Source organism: Bubalus kerabau, chromosome 1 (assembly GCF_029407905.1).
Source record: "Bubalus kerabau isolate K-KA32 ecotype Philippines breed swamp buffalo chromosome 1, PCC_UOA_SB_1v2, whole genome shotgun sequence".
NCBI lineage: Eukaryota > Metazoa > Chordata > Mammalia > Artiodactyla > Bovidae > Bubalus > Bubalus kerabau.
In genome coordinates this window covers 230,694,124-230,718,622 of record NC_073624.1, presented here as the reverse complement: position 1 = coordinate 230,718,622, position 24,499 = coordinate 230,694,124, and the positions used below count along the sequence as shown (strand labels likewise).

The window sequence follows — 24,499 nt, the reverse complement described above, 5'->3', positions numbered from 1 at the left end:
GGTTGTGCAGAAGAAAAAGATATCCCAGAAGAAAGGAAAGAAATAAAAATTGATAGTCCAGAAATAAACACAGCAAAAAATAAATGCATACAAAAGTTAAAAAAAAATCTATAAATAAATGTTGGAGAGGGTAATGAGAAAAGGGAACTCTCCTACGCGAATGGTGGGAATGTAGGTGGGTATAACCATGATGGAGAAGAAAATACAGGTTCCTTAAAAAACAATAAACAGAACTATTAATACCATAAGATCCAGCAATCCCATTCCAGGGCATATATCCAGAGAAAACTATTATTCAAAAAGATTCATGCACCCCAGGGTTCATGGCAGCACTGTTTACAATAGCAAAGACATGGAGGCCACACAGATGCCTACTGGCAGACAAATGGGTAAAGAAGAAGTGGTACATATATACAATGGAGTATTATAGCCATAAAAATGAACAAAATAATGTTCTCTGCAGAAACATGGATGGACATAGAGATTCTCACAGCCAGTGATGTAAGTCAGACAGAAAAGGACAAATATCCTATGATATCACTTATATCCAAAATCTAAAATGTTGCCATAAATGCCATTATTGATAACACAGATACAGAAAACAAACCTATGGTTACCAGTAGGGAAAGTAAGGGGTGGCTGGAAGGGATAAACTGGAAGACCGGGATCAACATACACACATTACTCTATATAAAATAGATAACTAGTAACAATCTACTATGCAGCACAGGGAACTCTATTTAGTACCCTGCATTAACCCCTATGTGAAAAGAATCTAAAAGACAGTAGATAGATGAATAATTTAACTGATTCAATTTGCTGTATGCCTGAAGTTAATACAACACTGAATACCAACTATACTCCAAAAAAAAATTTAAACATAATACAAAATATTTCAGAATTCAGTCAAGGAGGTTAAACACTTCTACCCTGAAAACTCTAAAACACTGCTTAAAGAAACCTAAATAATTGGAAAACAACATGTTTAAATATATTAGAATGCCTAGTAATGTTCAAATGATAATACTATTCAGTAAAAATAGAGATTCATTTCATTCCTATTCAATCTGGTTTTTTTTTCCTGAATTGGTAAAAACATAATATTCACATGGAATTCCAAGGGACACTGAAGAGCCAAATAGTATTCCCGATGCGTATTACTGCAGTAGCATAGACATACAGACCACGGAATAGACTTGAGAAGCAAGAAACACCCTCACTTCTACTTTCACTTGATTTCTGATAGAAGTGCTAAGACTGGTCACTGGGCCAAGAACAGATCCAACAAATGGCACTGCTGCTGCTGCTAAGTCCTGCAGTCGCGTCCGACTCTGTGCAACCCCACAGACTCTGGCAGCCCGCCAGGCTCCCCCGTCCCTGGGATTCTCCAGGCAAAAACACTGGAGTGGGTTGCCATTTCCTTCTCCAATGCATGAAAGTGAAAAGTGAAAGTGAAGTCGCTCAGTTGTGTCCGACTCCTAGTGACCCCATGGACTGCAACCCACCAGGCTCCTCTGTCCATGGGATTTTCGGCGAGAACTGCAGATCCAACAAATGGCACGTGCAAAACCTTGACAGTGGATCTTCCCTCATCCCATACACAAAATTTAATGCACCATGAATCAAGGCCTAAAATTTTGGAACTAAGCTATAGAACTGTAGAAGAAAAAAAGGCTGAATATCTCCCTGACCTTCGATTTGGTGCTGGAACCTTCAATTTGACACCTAAGGCACAGAAAACAACGAAAATCAGACATTGGCCTTCAAAAAAAAACAAAAAATAAAAAACTTCCATGCATCACAGGACATTCTCACAAGAGTGAAAAGACAACCTAGAGGAGGACAAAAATGTTGGAACACCGTAGGCCTCCTATGGGTTTAATGTTCAGAATATATAAAAGATGCCAACAACAGAATGCAAAATTGGACCCAAAACCTAAACAGACATGTCTCAAAGAAGACATACAAATGGCCAACAGAACGTGAAGAGATGATCAACATCACTAATTATTAAACAAATGGAAATTAAAACTACAATGAGATACCACTGCACATGGTGAGAATGGCCATTATAAAAAAAATCTACAAACAATAAATGCTGGAGACAGTGTGGAGAAAATAGAGCCCCCTACACTGGTGGAGGGAGTGTAAATGGGTACACCCATTACAGAGAACACCACTGAGGTTCCTTATAAAACTATGTACAGAACTACCCTATGATCCAGCAATCCTACTCCAAGGCACACATCTAGAAGAAACCAGCACTCCAAAGGATACTGCACCTCAGGGCCCACCGCAGCACTGTTTACAATACCCAAGACTTGGAAGCCACCTGAATGTCCATCGACAGAGGAATGCAGAAGGACAAGTGCGGCACCTATTCAGGGAATATTACTTAGCCATTAAAAAGAATGAAGTAATGCAATTTGCAGCAAGAGATTTTCCTATTGAGTGAAGAAAATCAGACAGAGATGAAAGAAATACCACATAATATTCCCTGTATGGGGAATTTAAAAAGAAAGGATACAAGCTAACTTATTTAGAAAACAAAATAGACTCACAGACTTAAGAATGACTTATGGTTGCCAGGGGTGAAGGGCAGGGAGAAGGGGTTGCAGGGAGTCTGGGATACATGTGAACACGCTCGCTATATTTAAAATGCATAAGCACCAAATCCTACTGTATGGCATATCGAACTGTGCTCAGTGCTCTATTGCAGCCTGGATGGGAAAGAGTTTAGAGGATAATGGGTATGTTAATATAACAATTGTTATACATTGTTTGGGGATTAACCCCTTGATCATTATTACATGGTGCCCCCTTCCTTGTTTCTTGTCTTTTTTTTTAAGTTGTAAATATATAAGCGCTCAAAACAGGAGCTCCTTAATATATAAAGTAAATGCTAATAGTCATAAAAGCAGAAACAGTGACACACAATAGTGGGGGACTTTAAACCCCACTTTCATCAATCATCAGCCAGACGAAAAAAATCAACAAGGAAACACGGGCCCTAAAAGAAACATTAGACCAAATAGACTTAGTTGATATTTATAGAAAACAGAAAAGATCTTCTTCTGTAGTATTCATGGAATATTCCCCAGGACTGATCACACCATAGGCCAAAATCAAGCTTTGGTAAATTTAAGAAAAGTGAAATCACATCAAGCATCTTTTCTGACCACAAAACTATGAGATTAGAAATCAATTACTGGGGAAAAAATATAAAACACATAAATATGTGGAGACTATACAATATGTTACTAAACGACCAATGGATCAATGAAAGAATCAAAGAGGTAATAAAAAAAAATAACTAGAGACAAGTGACAAATAAAAAAATAGCAAACCTATGGGACTCAGCAAATACAATCTTACCTCACAATAAAAATCTCAAATAAACAACCTAACTTTACATCTAAAGCAACTAGTGAAAGAAGAAGTAACAAAACCCAAAGTTAGTAAAAGAAAAGAAATCATAAAGATCACAGCAGAAATCAGTGAAATAGAGACAAAGAAAACAATACAAAAGATCATGAACCTAAAACCTAGTTCTTTGAAAAGATAAAACAAAATTGATAAACCTTTAGCCAAACTTATCAGGAAAAAGTGGCAAAGGGTGCAAATCAATAAAATTAGAAATGAAGAAGTAACAATGAACACCACAGAAACACAAAGGATCATAAGATGACCACACACGCATACACAAAAACCATATGCCAAAAAAAAAAACGGACAACTTAGAAGAAATGGACAAATTCTTAGAAAGACACAACCTTCCAAGACTGAACCAGGAGGAAACAGAAAATATGAACAGACCAGTCACAAGTGCTGAAACTAAAACAGTGATTTTTAAACTCCCCAAAACAAAAGTCCATAACCAGGGGGCTACACAGGCAAATTCTATCAAACATTTAGAGAAGAGTTAATGCCTATTCTTCTGAAACTATTCCCAAAAATTGCAGAGAAGAAATACTCCTAAGCTCATTTTATGAGGCCACCATCACCCTGACACCAAAACCAAAGATACCACACACACAAAAGAAATTACATGCTAATATCACTGATGAACAGACACACAAAACACTCAACAAAATAGCAACAAACTGAATCCAACAAGACACTAAAAGGATCACACACCACGATCAAGTGGGATTTATCTCAAGGATGCAAGAATTCTTCAATATCCACAAATCAATGTGACACACCACATTAACAAACTGAACAAAAACCATATGATCATCTCAACAGATGCAGAGAAAGCTTTTGACAAAATGCAACTCCCATTTATGATTAAAAAAAAAAAAAAAAACCACTCCAGAAAGTGGGCATAAGGGAACTTACCTCAACATAATAAAGGCTATATTTGACAAACTCAGACTTCCCTGGTGGCTCAGCCGGTAAAGCATCTGCCTACAATGTGGGAGACCCGCTAGTATCATTCTCAATAGTGAAAAGCTGAAACCATTCCCTACAAATCAGGAACAAGCCAAGGATGTCCTCTGCCACCACTTTTATTCAACATAGTTTTGGAAGTCCTAGCCATGGCAATCAGAGAAGAAAAAGAAATGAAAGGAATCTAAATTGGAAAAGAAGAAGTAAAATTGCCACTGTTTGCAGATGACATGATACTATACACAGAAAATCCTAAAGATGGTACTAGTAAACTACTACAGTTCATCGATGAATTTGGTAAATAAAGTTTCAGGGTACAAAATTAATATAAAGAAATCACTTGCTTTCCTACACATGAGCAATAAAGGTCAGAAACAGAAATTAAGAAAACAATCCCATTTATCATCACATCAAAAAGAATAAAATACCTAGGAATAAACCTATGTAAGAAGACAAAAGATCTGTACTATGAAAACTATAAGATGCTGATGAAAAGAAATAGAAGATGACACATATGGAGGGATACACCATGTTTTTGGATTGGAAGAATCAATACTGTCAAAATGACTACACTACCCAAGACAATCTACAGATTCAATGCCATCCCTACTGAATTACCAATAGCATTTTTCACTGAATTAGAACAAAAATTTAAATTTGTACAGAGTCACAAAAGACTGAATAGCCAAAGCAATCCTGAGAAAGGAAAACGCAGGTGGAGGGATCAGGCTCCCTGACTTCAGACTACACTACAAAGCCACAGTCACCAAGACGTATGCTGCTGGTACAAAAACAGAAATATAGATCAATAGAACAGGACACAAAGCCCAGAAATACAACCCCGCACCTATGCTCAATTAACTTATAACAAAGGAGGCAAGACTACACATTGGAGAAAAGACAGTCTCTTCAATAAATGGTGCTAGGAAAACTGGACAGCTACATGCAAAAGAATGAAATAATACCAGACACAAAAATAAACTAAAAATGGATCAAAAACTAAATATAAGGCTGGACATTATAAAACTCTTGGAGGAAAACATAGGCAGAACACTTTGACACAAATCGCAGCAAGATCTTTTTGAATTAACCTTCCAGAGTAATGAAAATAAAAACAAAAATAAACAAATGGTACTCAAACTCAAAAGTTTCTGCACAGTAAAGGAAACCATAAACAGAAAGACAATCCACAAAATAGGAGAAAACATTTGCAAACAAAGTGACTGACAAGGGATTAGTCTCCAAAATATACACAAAACTGTTCATGAAGCTCTAGGTCGAAAAAACAAACAACCCGATAAAAAAAATAGGCAGAAGATCAGAGATTTCTGCAAAGAAGACATACAGATGGCCAAAAAGCACATGAAAAGATACTCAACATCACTAAGTATCAGAGAAAAGGAAAGCAAAATACAGTGACGCATCACTTCACACCAGTCAGAATGGCCATCATCAAAAAACACACGAACCATACACAGGGAGCTCTGCATGGCGCTCTGTGACGATGCAGAGGAGGAGACCAGGTCAGGGGGTGGGGAGGCTCAAGAGGGAGGGGAGATATATATATATAATTATGACTGATTTGCATTGATGTAAGGCAGAGATCCCCACAACACTGAAACAATTCTCCTCCAATTAAAAAATCAAAAAAATATGCAAACAATAAATGCTGAAGAGGGTGTGGAGAAAAGGGAATCCTCCTACACTGTTGGTAGGAATGTAAACTGGTATAGCCACTAGGGAGAATGTTATGGAGGTTTCCTAAAAAACTAAAATAGAACTACCATATGACCCAGCAATCCCAGTTCTGGGCATATATTCAGAGAAAACCATAATTTGACAAGATACAGGCACCATAATGTTCACTGCAGCATTATTTACAACAGCCGAGACAAGGAAACCACCTAAACGTCCACCAACAGGGGAATGGATAAAGAAGAGGCACATATAGTAGCTCAAACAGTAAAGAATCTGCCTGCAATGCAGGAAACCCAAGTTCAACTCCTGGGTCAGGAAGAGCCTCTGGAGAAGGGAATGGCAATCCATTCCAGTATTCTCGCCTGGAGAATCCCATGGACAGAGGAGCCTGGCGGGCACAGACCATGGATCGCAGAGAGTCAGATACGACTGAGCAACTGACAGTACCTACTGCTCCCCCATTAAAAAGAACGAAATAATGCCATATGCAGCCACATGGATTATCATACTGAATAAGCCAAAGTAAATATCATATCACTCATAAGCGGAATCGGATTTCTACAAAATGATACAAATGAACTTAGTCACGAAACAGGAACAGTTACAAATATGGAAAACAAACTTATGGTTACCAAAGGGGAAAATGGAGGGGGAGGGATAATCAGCAGTATAGGTTTAACATGTACACATGACCATAAATAAGACAGATAACCAATGAGGACCTGAGGTACAGCACAGGGAACTCTACTCGATATTCTGTGGTAACCTATATGAGGAAAGAATCTAAAAAAGAATGAATACGTATATATGTATAACTGAATCACTTTGCTGCACACCTGAAACTAATTCAACGTTGTAAATCAACTATACATGAATAAAATTTTAAAAAGAAAGAAAGAAAATAAACTCATGACAGTGCTCGTCTCTGGGGGGTTCAATTATAGTGCCTTTTCACTTTCTCTGCTATATATTTCTGTAATGTTCTTAAAATTCAACCAATTCCTTTATAAGGCAGAAGTAGTACAAAGAACATTAAAGGTGGGGGTGAGACAGACAAGAGGGAGAAGATGCCCAACCCCAGGACAGCAGAGCCTGAGCGCCAGGGACGAACTGGGGGCTATCGTCGCGTCACTGCTACCCCCAAGTGCCCTCTACCTGGGGCTGCGACTGCTCTGTGGGCTGTCTGGTTCTGGCAGAGGCCACAGGGGTCAGGTCAAATGTGACCCTAAGTGGGCCCATGCACCCTCCTGTTGTCCCCACGGCACTGCACTCCGAGGGTCTGGATGTTGAGGGCCCGCGGAAGTCGTGAGTAGGGGCAGAGCCAGGCCCACTTACCTGTGTGGAAGAATTTCCCTGAGTAGCCCAGGTTGAAAGTGAAGTTTGGGATGTGTGTCCGTAGTTCGTTCTGTGTATCAAACAGGGCCTAGGATAGGCAGAGTGGGGACAGTGCGGTGAGAGGAAGCCAGGAGCTCCCTGCTCCTCCCATGAGGGCCCACATCAAGGGTCTGGCTCCTACAGGACCAGCTACAAAGGCTGCAGGGCCCAAGGAAAAATAAGAATAGGGATGTCTGCACAAAAATTGTTAAAAATGTCAGGAAGGGAACAGCAGAGGATCACCTTGTGTGGGCATCTTCAAAGCATGGGGCCCTGTGTGATTGTGCAGGCCCCATTCCCACGAAGCCAGCCTGTGCCACCACCTCCACCAGGCCTCCGGCAAGACAAGGCCTAGACCCTAGCCTGATACTGCTGTGTCCTTGAGAAAGTTTAGCAACTTCTCCAGGCCTCAGTTTCCCTAGGTGTGAAATGGGGTTAACAACAGCTCTCTCATGGGACTCTAAATGAGATACTACATGTAAAACAGCCTGGCATTTTGGCAAATGATGAAAAATGGTAGCATTGTCATGTCTGAAGTCACTGCCACTGTTAGCCTCATGCCTTCATCTGTCAAATGAGGGGGATTTCACATCACTGGTGACTAAAAGCCTGATATCAAAGGACCACAACTTTTCTAAAGATATACTGTGTGTCCAGCAATGCAGCGTTTTCATGCACGGCACACCCAGTGCTTTGCATGTCAGAGAAGGGATGCTGACCCTTGTGAAACAAACATTCAGTTGTCCTCTGGAGTGGGGACTGAAAAAGTCCCTACCAGGCATGATGTGCAAGGCTGCTGGGAAACCTGCAAGAAGAGCCTGCTAACAGAACACTTTGCAAACAGAAAGTCCTGGCTCTCCTGGGGTCATGCACTACCTCATGGACACCCATGCTCTAGCTGTGTTGCCTTGGGCCAGTCACTTCACCTCTCTGAATCTTAGTGTCTGCCTCCATAAAACGGGATTTAAAACAATACCCATCTCACAAAGCTGCTGTGAGGATCAGATGAGGCAACACATAGAGAGGGCTGAGCACAGAGCCTGGCGCTTGCCAAGCCTTGAATAAAAGCTGCTGTTGGTATTACTTAAGTTGTACTGGACAGCGCGTACTGTACAAGTTAATGAGGCAACATTCATGTTTCTGAAAGAAAAGCTCAGTTGTCACCAGTGCTTGGGACTGAAGAAAAAAAATTTTTTTTAAACTGTCCATTCTGACTCAAAAAAGGATGCGTAAGGCAAATGGGACCTGGCTGCTGGAGGGCTCGGCAGTCTCCACTGAGCTGCATGCATGGAAGAGGGCATCTCTGTTGGTACTCTTCTACAGAAACAGCTCCAAACTGCTAGCATTCTTCTCACTCTAAAAATGGGGAAAATAAGAACCAAGAAGCCAAGTCTGGGGTTCATGGGAGACACAGTGAGCCTGGCAGCCTGATTTCCTTCTGGGGCCAACAATGGACCTCTCAAGGACTCATCCTGGACAGGGAGCAAAGACCTAAGTTACAGAGGAGAGAGCAAGGCTGGGCCACCAGAAGAAATGACCTAGGTAGAAAACAGAGTAATCTACTTTGCTGGAGGTGGATCGTGGCATCGCATGAAGCCTCAGCTGGAAGGCTCAAGAGGAGCTGTCGCAAAACTTTCTTCCAACAGAGGAGCCCTTGAGGAGGTGAAATCTCAGAAGCAAACACGTAAAAAAGCAATACTGCCCTGTCCTAAAAGTGGGGCAGAGGGCTCAGAGCCTGGCACCTGCACACGCCCCTAACCCCAAGCCCAGCCATCCAGGCCCCTCCCCCCACCCCATCTTGTCACTTCACTGCTGAGGTTCAGACAACGGAAGGGGTGTGCTCAGGTCACCCACTTAGGGGCAGACTGGGACCTGAACCCAGGTCTTGACTCCCCAGACACTGCCTGCTCCCCAGAAGCCTCTGCTCTGCTCTTCTCCTCTGGAGGTGTAAGGAGGAGCAGAGACTTCACTCTGGACCAAGGAAAGGTCAACACATCCCCCTGCTCCTCAGCCAGGGGGCCCCACCCGCTATGGCCCTTTCAGGACCTACAGCCAATCCCAACACAGCACCCATGGGAGGAAAGCATTCCTGTAAAGTCTCTTTCACTCCTCCTCCTAACATCAAAAAAAAAAAAGTCTTGGTTTGGTGCTAATGCATTTCTAACTCTCACTAATCTCACATAAGAGAGGCCAGGCGGTCAGTAGGCAGCAGTACTTCACTAGAATTTAATCCCCTGTTTTGTTTTCACTGGATCTATTGTTATGGTTGCCCTCTATTTATGGCATGTGATACTGATTTCCCCATTTACACAAGTGATGTTGTTCCCTTTGCATATAACCCTGAGTAAAATAGTGAGTAGATGGAAGCTGTCCTTTAGAGAATGCTTAATGGTCTTAATTTGTAGGTGTCTCTTTTACAGTGAAACATGTGTAAAATTTCATGGCTTGCAAAATGCTTTTACATATAGTTAGTTAAGTCAGGTAAACATTTTTTTAATTAAATACATGCCTTCCACCATCTATACAGAGCTCAGTTAAAGTATGCCTTGTGTATGATTTAAGCTCTAATTCGTGTTTTATGAGTTTTGGAGGAGCTTTGATACTGACATACACATTTTTGAGAGTTAAAAATCATGTCTGGATTAAGAGGTAGGTAAACAACTCTGCACAGCTCCCATCTTTCAGTAGTTATGTTCCTGAGCCCCACATATCCAGATGCAAAATTCCTCTATATTCAGAACTTCAAATAATTTTAAGTGGCAACCTGCTGCGAAGAAGACAATAGAACCAAATGGCCAAGGGAGGGGGACGGACAGCATAAAGGAGGTACAAAGAGCAAAGTCACAGTGGGGACAGCAGAGGTTGATGGTGGTGAGGCCTCCCCTGCCCCCGCTGGCACCCCAGCCATACCTTCACGTCCTCCACCTTCATGCGTGTGCCCTCCTTGCCCACGAAGATGTCGTCGATGTCCACCAGGATATAGCGGTCCAGAGGCAGTGAGAGGCGCTTGCCCGTAAGGAAGGCCACGGCATCGACGAAGACGAGTTTGTGCAGCCAGAAGTTGAGGTTGTTGCCAAAGAGGACACGCTGGATGCCGTCGTGCAGGCCCAGGTCCTGGACCACCGTGGCGTGCAGCGCGGCGTGCAGCCCGGCGTCCGCGCCCAGGTGCGGGATGGACTCAGACGAGCGCGTCTTGGCCAGCAGCACCGGCTCGTAAGTGGAGTGGTTCGACTGGAACACGGTCCAGTCCTCGCCGGGCAGCACGCCCTTCTCCACCTCACTGGGCCGGGTCACGTAGAGCAGCGGGGACTTGGGGTTGATGCTGCAGTCCTTCAGGCCCAGGTTCGAGTGCAGGAACAGGGGGAAACCTTTGAGCTGTGCGCTCAGAAGGCTGTTCTCATTGGCCTGCAGCAGGGAGGGGAAAGGAGGGGAGGGGAAAGACAGCCATCAGATCCACAGCCCCCCTGGGACCATGGAATCTCAGGTGTAATACTGAGATGGGCAGAGAACAGTAATGTCAGCAGTACCCGCTCTCATTCCCGGAGGCCTCATCACACTCCTGAGCCTCTGTGAACATAGCACACCCCACTCTGCCCATCTCAGTACTACACCAGCTCACACACAGGACGGCTTCCCAAAGCCAGGAACCAGGCTCGCATACTTCACATGAAGAGACCCTGTAATCCTCCCAGCTGCCCCACGATGGAGGCATCTCCGTTATGCAGACAAGGAGACCAGTCCCGGAAAGGCTAGGTAACCTGTCCAAAATCACACACGGGAAAGCTAGCAGTGGAGCGCATGGATTCTGCCACCAGTCTGCCTGACCTTGAGCAAGTTATGTAACCTCCCGACGCCTCAGTTTCTTCTGCTATAAAACATGGCCAAGAATGGCAGCAAGTCCCTCAGGGCTGGTGGAGGAGAGTGAGCATTAATCCTGGCAAAGTGATCAGAACAGGGCTGGCAGCATCATCATCACTCCTTCAGTCTTCACATCAGCCTCTGTCATCCCGCTTCACAGGCAAGGACACCGAGGCTCCGAGCGCGGTGCCATCCTGGGCCACACAGTGGTCAGGATGAGCCGCGCTGCACAGCCACATGGCTGACCCCAGAGCCCACCCGCCTGACCACCAGGCTCCCTGCCTGGGCTTTCCAAGCTGGCTTTTGCCACACCATCTTTTCTTCAGGAGGAAGCCTGGGTGAATGCCCATGGAGAAGAGATCAGAAAGCAGGAGACTGCTAGGGGTGCAGGAGTAGACACTCTGCCGCAGAGTGCTCCCAACCCCTAGACGCCCCAGCACTCCCGAGGCCATGCCCCACAGGAGTCCAGCTCCCTGTGCCTCTGTCTCCTCCCAAGATCCACTGCTGCCAGCTCTCTGGGGACCTTCAGACAGTACCCACAGCACCCTCTCCTTCCTCTTCCCTGGACTCACAGCCCCTGCCCCTTGTCCTTCACCCTCCCAGTCACCTTCCTCTGGTTGTAGTACAATCTGTCTTTGTTCCTGTGCCAGCTCCTTTGAGTCTCCTTGGCCTGACAAACTCCTGCTCATCCTTCAAAACCCAAAGCATCTCCTCTCTTCTCGTCCCTGGGACCACATTAAAGCCTCAGCTGCAGCACTTCTCACCTCGGCTGCGGCATTATCTGTTCAGTCTCCCTGCTAGTCCACGCCCTCTCAAGGGCAGGGACGATGTCATTTTCACCTTGGATTCCTGGTGCCAGCACAGGCTTGACACCCAGTGGGAGAAAAGGCATATTTGATGAGTAACTGAATTTTTAAAAAGAAAGAACAGACAGATCCCGAATACCTGGCACATGACAGCTGTTCATTACACGTTTCATTTGTTTATCCCACAATTATTCACTATTCCAGGCACTGTGTTAAGTAACAGGCATGTGGTGAGAAAAACAGACACTGCTCCTGCCCTTATGAACTATAAAGGCAAGCAGAGAAGACAGAGAGAAATCAAAATAGCAGAAATGTACATAAAACTTCAATGTGGCACAACTACACAGAAGAGGCTCAGAGCTCTAGAAGAGTAGGTAACTGAGCATAGTCAGCTAGCTCAAGAGAGGCTTCGCTAGGAAACAGACTTCTGAACTAAGATTTAAAGAATGAGTAAGTGTCAACTAGGGCAGAAGTGGGAGCCAAGTTCAAAGAACAGCAAGTGCAAAGGTCCTGAGATGGGAGAGAGTGTGGCACAGTCAAGGATCATGGAAAGGCCAGCAGAGTGATCAACAGGGAGAAGAGGCAGAAAGGTCAGCTGGGGCCAGACCTGCAGGACCCTGGAGGCTGGAAGTGGCACTGGGAAGCCAACAGACTCCATCAAAGGGATCTGAACAGAGGGATGACAGGTTCCTATTTGCATTTTAAAGGTCCATCTGGCCACTGTGTGGGGTGGGACAAAGCAAGAGTGGACAAAGGGTGCCAAATGAGGTTGGAGAGGGAGGCAGGGTGGTGCGCTGGGCCGCCCTGGAGAGCTGGCCTGTGAGCCCCGTGCAAGGACACTTGCTGAGGGCCGAGCCTTGTGCCAGGGCACCTTTCAGTAATAACCTCCATGCAAAACTGCTTTTCTGTAATTCCCATGAAGGCTCTGGAGGGCCCTGGCCTCACAAGCTGAGGTAAGGGGCCTGTGTTCCACTCTCCACACACCAGGAACACCTGCCAACTCCCCACCCTTGTGATGAGAGTCCCAAATTGAGAGGCCCCTCCCCCAGCCCCAGGGTCCCCAGGACTATTAAGCCAGCACCAGGGACAAAGGCAGTGGGGGCCAGCGACATCTCAGACCCTGTCTACCACCTGCTGTGGCCGGGGAGGCCACAGTGGACCACAGGCACTGGGGGATCCCATTTCAAAGCCCCGATCCTGAACTGACTGCCAGGCGCTGGCAGCTCAGGCAGCTGGCCAGCTAGGACACGGCGAGGAAGGGAGAAAGCCAAGTCACTGACTGTCCACCCCAGCCTGCAGTGAAAGCAACCATCTGGGAAGGGAAGGGAAAGTAAGCATAAGCATGGCAGAGACTGAACTCCCACTGTGGGCCTCGCCCCAAGGGAGGGGAATCCCTCCTGTTCTTTAGCACTAGGGACCCACACAAGACACACCAAGTCTTCCAGTGGGGTCATCAGGCAGAGGAAGGAACAGCCCTGACCCAGGAATGGGAAGGCCTAGTACATGACACCCCACTCCAGTACTCTTGCCTGGAAAATCCCATGGACAGAGGAGCCTGGTGGGCTGCAGTCCATGGGGTCGCTAAGAGTTGCTTTTCTCTTTCATGTATTGGAGAAGGAAATGGCAATACTCCAGTATTCTTGCCTGGAGAATCCCAGGGACAGGGGAGCCTGGTGTGCTGCCGTCTAGGGGGTCGCAGAGTCGGGCATGACTGAAGCAACTTAGCAGCAGCAGCAGCAGCAGTACAGACTGAGAGTAACTGGTTGCATGATCTTGGGAACCTCAGGGCGCTGTTTCCCAAGGCACTACTTCTTAGGGCCTCAGGTCTCACAGCCATCGGTTAGTTTACTCCTACAAGTGGGTTAGAAGAGCTGAGCATGCTGGCTCAATCTTGGCTCAGACTTACGAGCTGTGTCAGTCTAGACAGCCATGTTACTTTTGGAGCCTCAATTCCTCACCTGAAAACAAAGTACTCACTTCACAGGACCTATGAAGTGATAGGTGATATATTTGACAAAGTGATATATTTGATAAAGCACTAGAACATTTAGGTATGACCTAAATCAAAGCCCTTCTGGTTATTCAGTGGAGCTGATGAATAGATTCAAGGGATTAGATCTGGTAGACAGAATGCCTCGAGAACTATGGACGGAGGTCTGTAACATTGTACAGGAGGTAGTGACCAAAACCATACCTAAGAAAAAGAAATGCAAGAAGGCAAAGTGATTGTCTGAGGAGGCCTTACAAATAGCTGAGAAAAGAAGAGAAGAGAAAGGCAAAGGAGAAAGGAAAAGATATACTCAACTGAATGCAAAGTTCCAGAGAATAGCAAGAAGAGATAAGAAAGCCTTCGTAAATGAACAATGCAAAGAAATAAAGGAATACAACAAAAAGACTAGAGATCTCAAGAAAATTGGAGATGCCAAGGGAACACTTCATGGAAAGATGGGCACAATAAAGGACAAAAACAGCAAGGACCTAACAGAAGCAGAAGAGATGAAGAAGAGGTGGCAAGAATACGCAGAGTAACTGTGCAAAAAAGGTCTTAATGACCCAAATAACCACGATGGTGTGATCACCTACCTAGAGCCAGATATCCTGGAATGTGAAGTCAGGTGGGTCTTAGGAAATCTCACTATGAACAAAGATAGTGGAGGTGATGGAATTCCAGCTGAGCTATTTCAAATCCTAAAAGATGATACTGTTAAAGTGCTGCACTCAATATGTCAGCAAATTTGGAAGACTCAGCAGTGGCCACAGGACTGGAAAAGGTCAGTTTTCATTCCAATCCCAAAGAAGGGCAATGCCAAAGAATGTTCAAATTACCACACAATTGCACATTTTACATGCTAGCAAGATTATGCTCAAAATTCTTCAAGCTAGACTTCAGCAGTATGTGAACCAAGAATTTTCAGGTGTTCAAGCTGGATCCAAAAAAGACAGAGGAACCAGAGATCAAACTGCCAACATCCGTTGGATCTTAGAAAAAGCAAGGGAATTAAAAAAAAAAAAATCTACTTCTGCTTTACTGACTATGCTAAAGCCTTTGACTGTGTGGATCACAAACTGTGGAAAATTCTTAAAATGATGGGAATACCAGACCACCTTTAATCAACAGAACCGAACATGGAACAATGGACTGGCTCAAAACTGGGAAAGGAGTACATCAAGGTTGTATACTGTCAGAGTACATCCTGTGAAAAGCTGGCCTAGATGACTCACAAGCTGGAATCAAGATTGCCAGGAGAAATATCAACAACCTCAGATACGCAGATGGTACCAGTTTAATGGCAGAAAGCGAAGAGGAAGTAAAGAGCCTCTTGATGAAAGTAAAAGAGAAGAGTGAAAAAGCTGGCTTAAAACTCAGCATTCGAAAAACTAAGATCACAGCATCCATCCCATCACTTCATGGCAAAAAGATAGGGAAAAAGTAGAAACAGTGACAGACTTTATTTTCTTGGACTCCTAAATCACTGGGGATGGGGACAGCAGCCACGAACTTAAAAGACGCTTGCTCTGAGGAAATAAGGCTATGATAAACCTAGACATGGTATTCAAAAGCACAGACATTACTTTGCCAACAAAAGTCCGTCTAGTCAAAACTATGGTTTTTCCAGTAGTCATGTATGGATGTGAGTTTTGGATCATCAAGAGAGCTGAGCGCTGAAGAATTCATGCTTTTGAACTGTGGTGCTGGAGAAGACTCTTGAGAGTCCCTTGGACAGCAAGAAAATCAAACCAGTCAATGTTAAAGGTATCAACCCTGAATATTCATTGGAAGGACTGACACTTAGGTTGAAGCTCCAACACTTTGGCCACCTGATGGGAGGAGGTGACTCTTTGGAAAAGACCCTGATGCTGGGAAAGACTGAAGGCAGGAGGAGAAGAGGGTGACAGAGGATGAGATGATTGAATGGTGTCACCGATTCAATGGACATGAGTTTGAGCAATCTCTGGGAGATGGTGAATGACAGGGAAGCCTGGCGTGCTGCGTGCTGCAGTCCATAGGGTCACAAAGAGTTGGACATGACTGAGCAACTGAACAACAAGGCCTGCAAGGCAATGAGCTGAGGGTGCGGCACAGAGTAAGCGTACAAACAGGGCTTCCCAGGTGGCACTAGTGGTAAAGACTCCAGTTGCCACTGTAGGAGACAAAAGAGACAGGGGTTTGAACCCTGGGTCTGGAAGGTCCCCTGGAGGAGCACGTGGCAACCCACTCCAGTATTCTTACCTGGAGAATCCCCATGGACAGAGGAGCCTGGCAGGCTACAGTCCATGGGGTCACAAAGAATCAGACACGATTGAGGTAACTTACCACACACACACAAGTGTGCACAGAAAGCATTAGTGGCCCTTGTCAGGCCTCTGCCAGGATGTGCTCAACCCAGGGGAACCTGGAGCTGCCAGGCTGAGCCAGGAAACAGGGCTACGGACAAAGACCGACTCCGCCCTCAGGGACTTCAGGGGCACATGTTGGCTGAGCCACAAGACAGACAGCCACCCCTAGTCGTGTGTGCTAAGACGACAAGGCCAGCCAGCTGCCGCTTCCTGGGTGGCTCTGGGTACCAAGCACTATGCTAGTGCTTTCTGTCCACTGTCCTGTCTTCAATGTGGCGCAACAAAGGTGGGTGCTGTGATTGGCCCCGTTTCACAGACTGGCTGAATATCCTGCCCAAGGTCACTCTGTCTGTAAGTGACAGAAAGAACTGACCCACAGTCTGGACTCTCCAGCCCCTGCTCTCCCACTGACCACGGAGTCTAGTGCTGTGGGTATTGGAAAGTGAGCACTTCCAGACCCCTGGAGTCCCAACCCCCAACCTACATGTTTCTTGCAGAAGAGCAGAAACATGCAGCTTGACCACCAGATGGCTCCAGTCAGAATGGAAAGTCACCGGCCCCTGATGAAAACCAAGGAGGGGTCTTGTCTTAAACAGAAGGGTGGAAAGAGCATGGAGCACTGGAATGACCACAGGCCCCACAGGAGACTCAGCATACCACTGCCCCTCCCTGGGCCAAATGTTCACCTTCTGTATAGCAAGGAACCAGGGCCTAAGAGGATCCCAGCTCTGTTGTACCCACTGCGCCCAATGACCAGAGTCCACAGACTGGTCCCCAGAAACCAGGGGGGGTCTGGGCACTGGGCGTGGGCTCTGGTGCAAATGCTACTAAATACGTGGTTTTCAATGCTCCTGGACCCATCCCAGCGTTGGGAATAAAGTCTGTGGAACCAGATCACCTAGGTTCAAATCCTACGCCTATGCTCATTAGAGGTGTTGAGTGCGGGGACATTGCTTTGCCCCTCCGTGCCTCAGTTTTCTTCTCTCTCAAATCAGGATGACCTCCGCCTGGTTTGGAGGATGGTTTATGAGTGTCAAATGTGTTAGCTCACATAAAGTGCATAGCATGTGTGTGGCTGTGCATGAGCACTCAATAACTGTCAGCCACGCCGACGTTTCTCAGGTGTGGGGCTCTGCATCAAGCATAATGAAGTTCATGGCAGGAACGGAACAGAGTCCAGGAGCAAAGGGAAAGCAGACAATGAAGCCGTCTGACGCTACGCCACTGCCCAGCCATAAACCAGGCCAGCATTTCCCAGATGCTGAGATGTGAAATAAAGGGTTTTGTCATCAAGCCAGCTGGGGAACAAAGCTCACCAGGTTGGTCCACTGCAGGACTTCTAAGGGCCTTCAATTTCTTGGCCCACAAAACCTTTTCTAGTGGCAGAGCATCCTGCTCCATTAATGCATGAAAGAACACACCGTGAGACACCCTCATCTAGACCACAGTCCTCCCAGCACAGGGCACAGGGCCAGGGCGCGGCTGTGCCACCAACGCCTGGGCACGAACGGGTAGCCACCGGTGCACACGGCTACTTCTGACCCATCTCCTGCTCCTCTCTCCATTCACGCCACCCAAGGGCTGACCTTGGGACTTGTGTGTTTACTGTCTCCTCTGCCTGGAAGGCCCTTTGCACAGAGCCATGGGCTCCTCTCATGCCCTTCCAGTCACCTAATCAAAGAAAACATCTCTGGCCAGTCTATCAAAACCAGCATCACTGCCCATACCCATCATTCACATGCCCTTTCCTGCCCCCTTTTTTTTTTTTTTGTACTTATCACCACCTGCCACCTGGTATGTTCATTTGCTCACTGTCTAGTCACCCACCCCACCCATTGCACAGAAATGTCAGCAGCACAACCGCAGGGACTTGGCACACTTCGATCACCACTGTGTCCCCAGTGTCCACCGAAGAACTTAAACATGGTAGGCACTTCGTAAATATTTGCTGAATGAAGGAACAAACACCCCCAAGCACCCAGCTAGTCCCAGTCACTCACCCTGCAGTTCAGAGTTCTCTGGCCAGAGCCTCTGGGTCTCCTATCTGGCTGTCCCCAACCTCCTCCCCAAGGACAGCTTCTCCATGACAATTTCAGAAAGGACCGTGGTCCCAGCAGTCGCTCCGGGTACCCCACCAAGCCCAGAGCAGCTCATCTGTCCTCTGGGATTTCTTTCCCCTCCTTCTTCCAACGCAAAATGGCTCGGTCCAAGGGGTGCATGAACTCCATACACCCCTCCACAGCCAAGAGGAAAGGGTATAGGACCCAGAGCCCCAACCATCTAAGTTTGGGCTCAGAGCCTGGCTCTCTCACTTACAGGCAGCACAGCTTCCTGTAACCTAACTTTACCCTCCTGAGCTTTGGTTTGCCCATCTGCAAAACAGGGACATACCCCCGCCCTTGGGAGAACTGCTGTGACAGGTTTTGAATAACCCATCAGAGCACATGCTCTTCTCCCTTGCACCCCATCCCTAGGGCCACTCTTAAGAGTGGGCCAGCAGCGTGCAAGGCCTGTGCAACGCAGGCAATGCTAATAAAGCTAATACTTAAAAGGCACCTACCAGGCACAAGGCACCATGTGCCCCAAGCACCTTATCTACACTCACCTGCCCACCCTTCACAACCAGCAAGCCGGGAGGAGGCGCTGTCATTACACCCATTGTACAGACGGGAAAGTCAGGAACTCAGCCAGTGAGTGTGGGATGAGAATCAAGCTCAGCTGGAGCTCCTCACTGCTCAGACCTGCCCCCGCGTACCTTGAAGAAGCCAATGATGCCCACGCCGTAGGCCACGCAGTACTTGTCCAGCAGCTCCCGGTTCCAGGCATCCAGGTTGACGTACTTGAGGATGTTCTCATAGATGATGAGGGCGAAGCGGCCGCGGCCCTTGTCAGTGAGTGTGGGCATGTCGCCCTTGCCCGGTGCAATCTCCGTGCGGTACTTGAAGCGGCTGGACTCCAGGATGGCCACCACCTCCTGGCCCAGCTGCGAGTAGAGGCTCTCCACAAACACCAGCACCAAAGGGTCCGTGCGGGAAGGGGTGGCCGCCTGGATGGGCTTGAGCGGCAGCAGGCGGCTGGGCGCCACGGGAGGAGGGTCCCCACAGTCAGGCTCGGGGGCGTCCGCCGAGGGCTCCAGGCCCCGCTTCCAGCCATAAAGGTAGTAGGCCGAGACAAAAACGCTGAACAGGCAGAAGGCGAACAGCAGGAAAAGGACGGCCTGCGGGGACACGTGCCGACACAACCTGCGGAGGCGCGCCAGGGCGGGCATCCTGGCCCCCAGACCGTGGCCACCAGGGCCCCGGCCTGCCCCAAGGCCCCACGCAGGAGGAGATGCCCAAGTTGTCCACCGGCCGAGAGATTCACAGAGACTCAGTGAGTGAGGCCCGCAGTGGGCGGGGGAGAGGAGGATCCGGGCCCTGGCCCTTCCTCCCAGCCAGGGGCGCAGTCCACGGCTGGTTGCGCTCCTTCCTTCCTCCGCACCCCTTTATGTCACCATGGCAAACCCCCACGTGGTCCTGTGCACAGTAGAAGTGCCCCAGGGCGTCAGGGCCTCCTGGGGGGGCTGGGCAGCGGGCAGAAGGATGCTGGGCAGGCCTGGGGGGGCCACATGCTGCTCGCTCAGTGGGGCCCCCGGGGCCAAGGCTGTGGAGAGAGAAGGAGAGTCAGAAGGTAGAAAGTCAGAGTGTGGGCCCTGGGGGTCTCCACTGACTGTGGACCCACAGGATCTGATCTAAGTCGGCCCGAGTTCGACTACTGCCACTCGACCTGGGTGCATGCTTTGGGGCAAGCTTCTCCATCTCTCTGAGCCTCAGTCTCTCCATGTGTTAACAACAGTCCCTGCCTCACCAGAGGCTGGGAGGTTTCATCCCATAAAGTATACATCACGCTGAGCAGTTACCTGCATATGGTGTCTACAGTGATAGATGCTGTTTATCATGATTACCAGAGCCCAAGACTGCACCAAGAAGACTCCAGAAGCAGGAAGAATAAAGTGGGACAATAAACGTTCGCAAGACCTGGCAGCTAGAGGTGGAATTCTAAATCATGACCCAACACCGCGTTCCCCCACTCCCTTACCCGCATGCTTCCCACCCCTTTCTCTCTCGGAATGCGCCCAGCAGCGCCATCTGACAGATTAAAGCCTAAGGCTCAGACTAGGATTCAGACTTAGGCTGTGAGGCATCAGCGGCTTGGCTGTGCGAGAAGGCCTCTCAAGCATCAGCGATCTCACGTCTGACATCACCAGGCCTGCTGCACCGGGCTGGGGCCGAGGGGTAACCGAGGAAACCTACTGGAGGAGCACGGCGTAAGCCACACGTAAGATGGCAGCTGCCGCTATCTGCCCCAAATACAACAGGCATCTCTCATCCTCAGGGCACAAGCCCGCAGCAGCACACACCAGCCCAGCACAGCAGGCGACCAAACCCCCCTGCCTTGAGGATCCCAAGCTCGCCCAACATCCTCACCCAAACAGCACCCCAACCACGGCCCTCTAGTCTCCCTTAAACGTGAGTGGAGGCAGCTGCTGAAAGCTGGCAGGAGAGCTCCCATGCAGGATGGGAGATGGGGATAAGGACAGGAGGAGTGAGGGACTGGGCTGGCGCAGCCAGGAGGGGAATGTGAGTCTCAGACCCAGAGGCAGGGATGAAGATCCTCAAAAACGTTCCCAGCCCCCAGACTATATGGTCTGCTCAGCGTGGGTACAGTCTACCAGAGACCCTAAAGCTGTACTTCTAGGAACTCATCCTAGAGGTAGTAATTGCAGAAGTGTGCAAAGATTTCCCCAGAAGAAAACGAATCCCCGCGCTGTATAATAGCCCAGAGTGTTGTTTATAATAGCAAATGCCCAACAATAGGGGACTGTCTTTAGCAATTATAATGCAAGCATGTGATGGAATCCCAGGCAGCCATTTATAGTATGTTGAAGGACATTTACTGACACAAAAATATAATTACCATATATATTGTTAAAGTAGAAAACATTTTTATAAGACCATACTGTCTTATTTTTGTGAAAAATTTTACGTGTAAGCCAGAAACTGGTACTAAATCCAAAAACCAAAACAAAAAACAGTAACAATTATCTCTGACTTTTCTTTTCCTTTGTTTCCTAGATTTCCTATAATAATCATTTGTTATTTTGTGAATACGTGAAAACAAATATTTTTAAGAGATGTGCTCAGCAAAGAGGCAGGGGTATGAAACGAGGACGTGTCTCAGACGCCGGGTCTGCTCCCAGTTCTGCCATAATGCGCTGTGTGGCCTCGGCACACTCTGCCCCTTTCTGGGCTTCTTGTCGGTCAGCGAGGGGCCTGGGCCAGATGGCGTCTGGGGACTCTTCCACCTCTGATATTCTACAGTTCAGTCTTCTACGATGTACCAGCATCACAGGGAGCCCAAGGCGGCCAAGAAAACAGGCGAGTGTGACAGCAGGGAGGGTATCTGAGGGAACTGAGGGGCACTTAATCCCCCTGGAGGAGGAAGGGGGAGGATCAAGGAAAGCTTCCTGAAGGAAGTGGTACCTGAACTGGCCAGAAAGCCAAGCAAGGGTTGACCCAGGGTAGGAAGAGGGAGGGACACACAGCGCAGCTCAGACGTAAGGGAACAGGCAGAGCTTTCCAGGGAGTCCCTGCAATTCCAGCTGAGGGCAGGGCAAGGCGGGACAGACTTCCTGGGTGGGCCCAAGAGAGCTGGGGCGACTGGTCCAGCTTACTCCCAGGGTGCACCCATGTCCTGATCCCCTTTGATAAGGGCAGCCCTCTGCCCTGCAGCCACAGCGAGCCCCACCCCTTGGCCCAGGGCCAGGACAGGAGCACAGTGGGTGGGGAGGCACCTGTCTACTCAGGCCATCTAACCCCACCTCCCCTGCTGGCCTGGGTGTTCTGGTCACCAGCCTTCAGCCTGTTGCATTAACAGCCTTTCAACATGTGTGCTAATGACACAAGCAGCAGTCTCAGGCGTCTTGAGGTCACCGACCCCTGTGGGAATCAGACATTTCCCTATTAAAAAAAAATGCACGTATGCTGGGAAATGTTGTAACAACTTCACAGTCCAAACCCAGGGCCTCCAACTCCCTAAAGCCCTAGGTCAATAGAGCCTAACGGGCAGACTAGAGCTAGGCAGCTTCGTTCAAACCCAAGCCCCACCACCCAGTACCTGTGTCATCTGGGGCAAGTTCTTTAAGTGCCCCCAGTTTCCTAATCTGTAAAACTGGAAAACTTGACATACTTTCCGAAGTTGTGAAAATTAAATGAGTGGATACATAGGAAGTGTCAAGCCTGGCACACAACCCCGAGGAAGGCCCAGCTGCTGTTTTCATGTATTCCTATTTAACATACTCATAACGTGGGCCCACAAAGCACCGTGAAGCTCTGGGCACTCTCTAAGTCTCTAACGGCCCTTGGAATCCCAAATCCCCACTTTCAGGAGCCATGCCTTGCTGGGGAACTGGATGGATGAGCAGAGGCCATATAGAAGCCATAAGGCTAGAGAGAAGGCCATGCAAAGCTCAAGCCCAAGAGAGGGTAAAGGGGGAAAGCGGGTGACCAGCTAGCCCCTGGCCCCAGAGAAGGCCGAGTATCCTGGCAAATCACTGACCACCATCGAGCTGGCCACGGGGGCCTCCAGTGCGGCCCCCACTGCAACCCCTCAAGGGCCTGGCACCAGCCATTCAAGGCCCTCCATACCTGCCTGAATTCCTGCACTCCTGTGGCTCAAGGGATGCCAAACAAAGGTTTCAAACCTCCATGGAGCCACGCAGGCCTCAAGGACATCTAGGGGCTGAGGCCTCAACACTTCCCTCCTGCCCTGGACCTGCCTGGGCCTTGCCGACATCACCAGCCATTTTCCTAAACTCCAGCCTCGCCCAACCAGTCACCAGTCTTGGTCATGCATCTAAGCCTTTGTTAATGAAGTTCCCATTGCTTGGAATGTCTTCCCCTACCCCTTGGGACACTTACTCATCCTTCAAGACCCCAGTTCCAGTATCGTCATCTCCACCCACCAACCCCTTTCCTGCCCTCACGTCCCATTCCTCGGGCTCCCGCCCCATCCCTACTCTATAGCATAGAAGCTGAGAACCAGGACCCTCCAGCCAAAACAGGATGCAAAATTCTTTGACAGCAGTTTTCTTTGAGACTAGCTATCAGCATCTTAAAATCAGGAGATTTCATATAAAAGTCAGAACTTCCAACTTCTTGGAGAAGGAAATGGCAACCCACTCCACTACTCTTGCCTGGAGAATCCCTTGGACAGAGGAGCCTGATGGGCTACAGTCCATGGGGCGGCAGAGTTGGACACGACTGAGCTACTGACACACACACAAAATTGAGGAGATACTTGATGGCAAAAGGGTATACTTCATCTACTCTCCCATCTCCTGCAGGAAGCAGGATGGGGCAGGCAGCAGCTGGGAGGCAGGATGGCTCGCCACCCCACTCCTCATCCCTTCTGGAAGTCTTGGGGCTTCAGTGCCTGCAACAGCTGGCCTTAGGCAAATAGAAGACTAAGTTGTTTACTGGCAAAAAAAAAAAAAAAAAAAAAAAACAGAACTTCCAACTTCTTGAAAAAGAGCACATTTGAGGGACTTCCCTGGCAGTTCAGTGATTAAGACTGCACAGTTTCAATCCCTGGTTGAAGCGCTAAGATCCCACACGCTGCGTGGTGTGGCAAAATAAAAAAGAAAAAGTCCATTAAAAAAAAACACATGTTTTAGTGACACTAGGCCTGCGGAAATGGCAGCTCACCCCAGTACTCTTGCCTGGGAAATCCCACGGACAGAGGAGCCTGACAGGCTACAGTCCATGGAGTCGCAAAGAGTTGGACACGACTGAATGGCTGAACTCAGCATGGGGCATGCACACCCATTGGCTACCTTTGTACCTTATACTTCAAGCTCCAGCCTCAGGTGGGTGAACACAGTCCCATAGCTGACCTCCCTCCCTCATTTAGCTCCCTGATGGCTCAACAAGTAAAGAATCTACCTACAATGCAGGAGTCACAGGAGATGCAAGCTCAATCCCTGGGTCAGGAAG

At 47.9% G+C, this 24,499-nt stretch overlaps 1 protein-coding gene across 7 annotated transcripts in view; it reads right to left on the bottom strand.

The window, feature by feature from the left end:
• Nucleotides 1–24,499, bottom strand: part of NDST1 (N-deacetylase and N-sulfotransferase 1) — an 84,505-nt gene that overhangs the window by 34,858 nt on the left and 25,148 nt on the right. For all 7 annotated transcript variants that reach the window (XM_055558654.1, XM_055558633.1, XM_055558669.1 and 4 more), the window contains 3 exons: nucleotides 19,222–20,108; nucleotides 10,375–10,869; nucleotides 7,426–7,513 (listed from right to left, as the gene is read on the bottom strand). In XM_055558654.1, coding sequence (XP_055414629.1) covers nucleotides 7,426–7,513; nucleotides 10,375–10,869; nucleotides 19,222–19,734 — 1,096 coding nt within the window. In that variant the 5' untranslated portion in view covers nucleotides 19,735–20,108. The remainder of the gene's footprint in view (nucleotides 1–7,425; nucleotides 7,514–10,374; nucleotides 10,870–19,221; nucleotides 20,109–24,499) is intronic.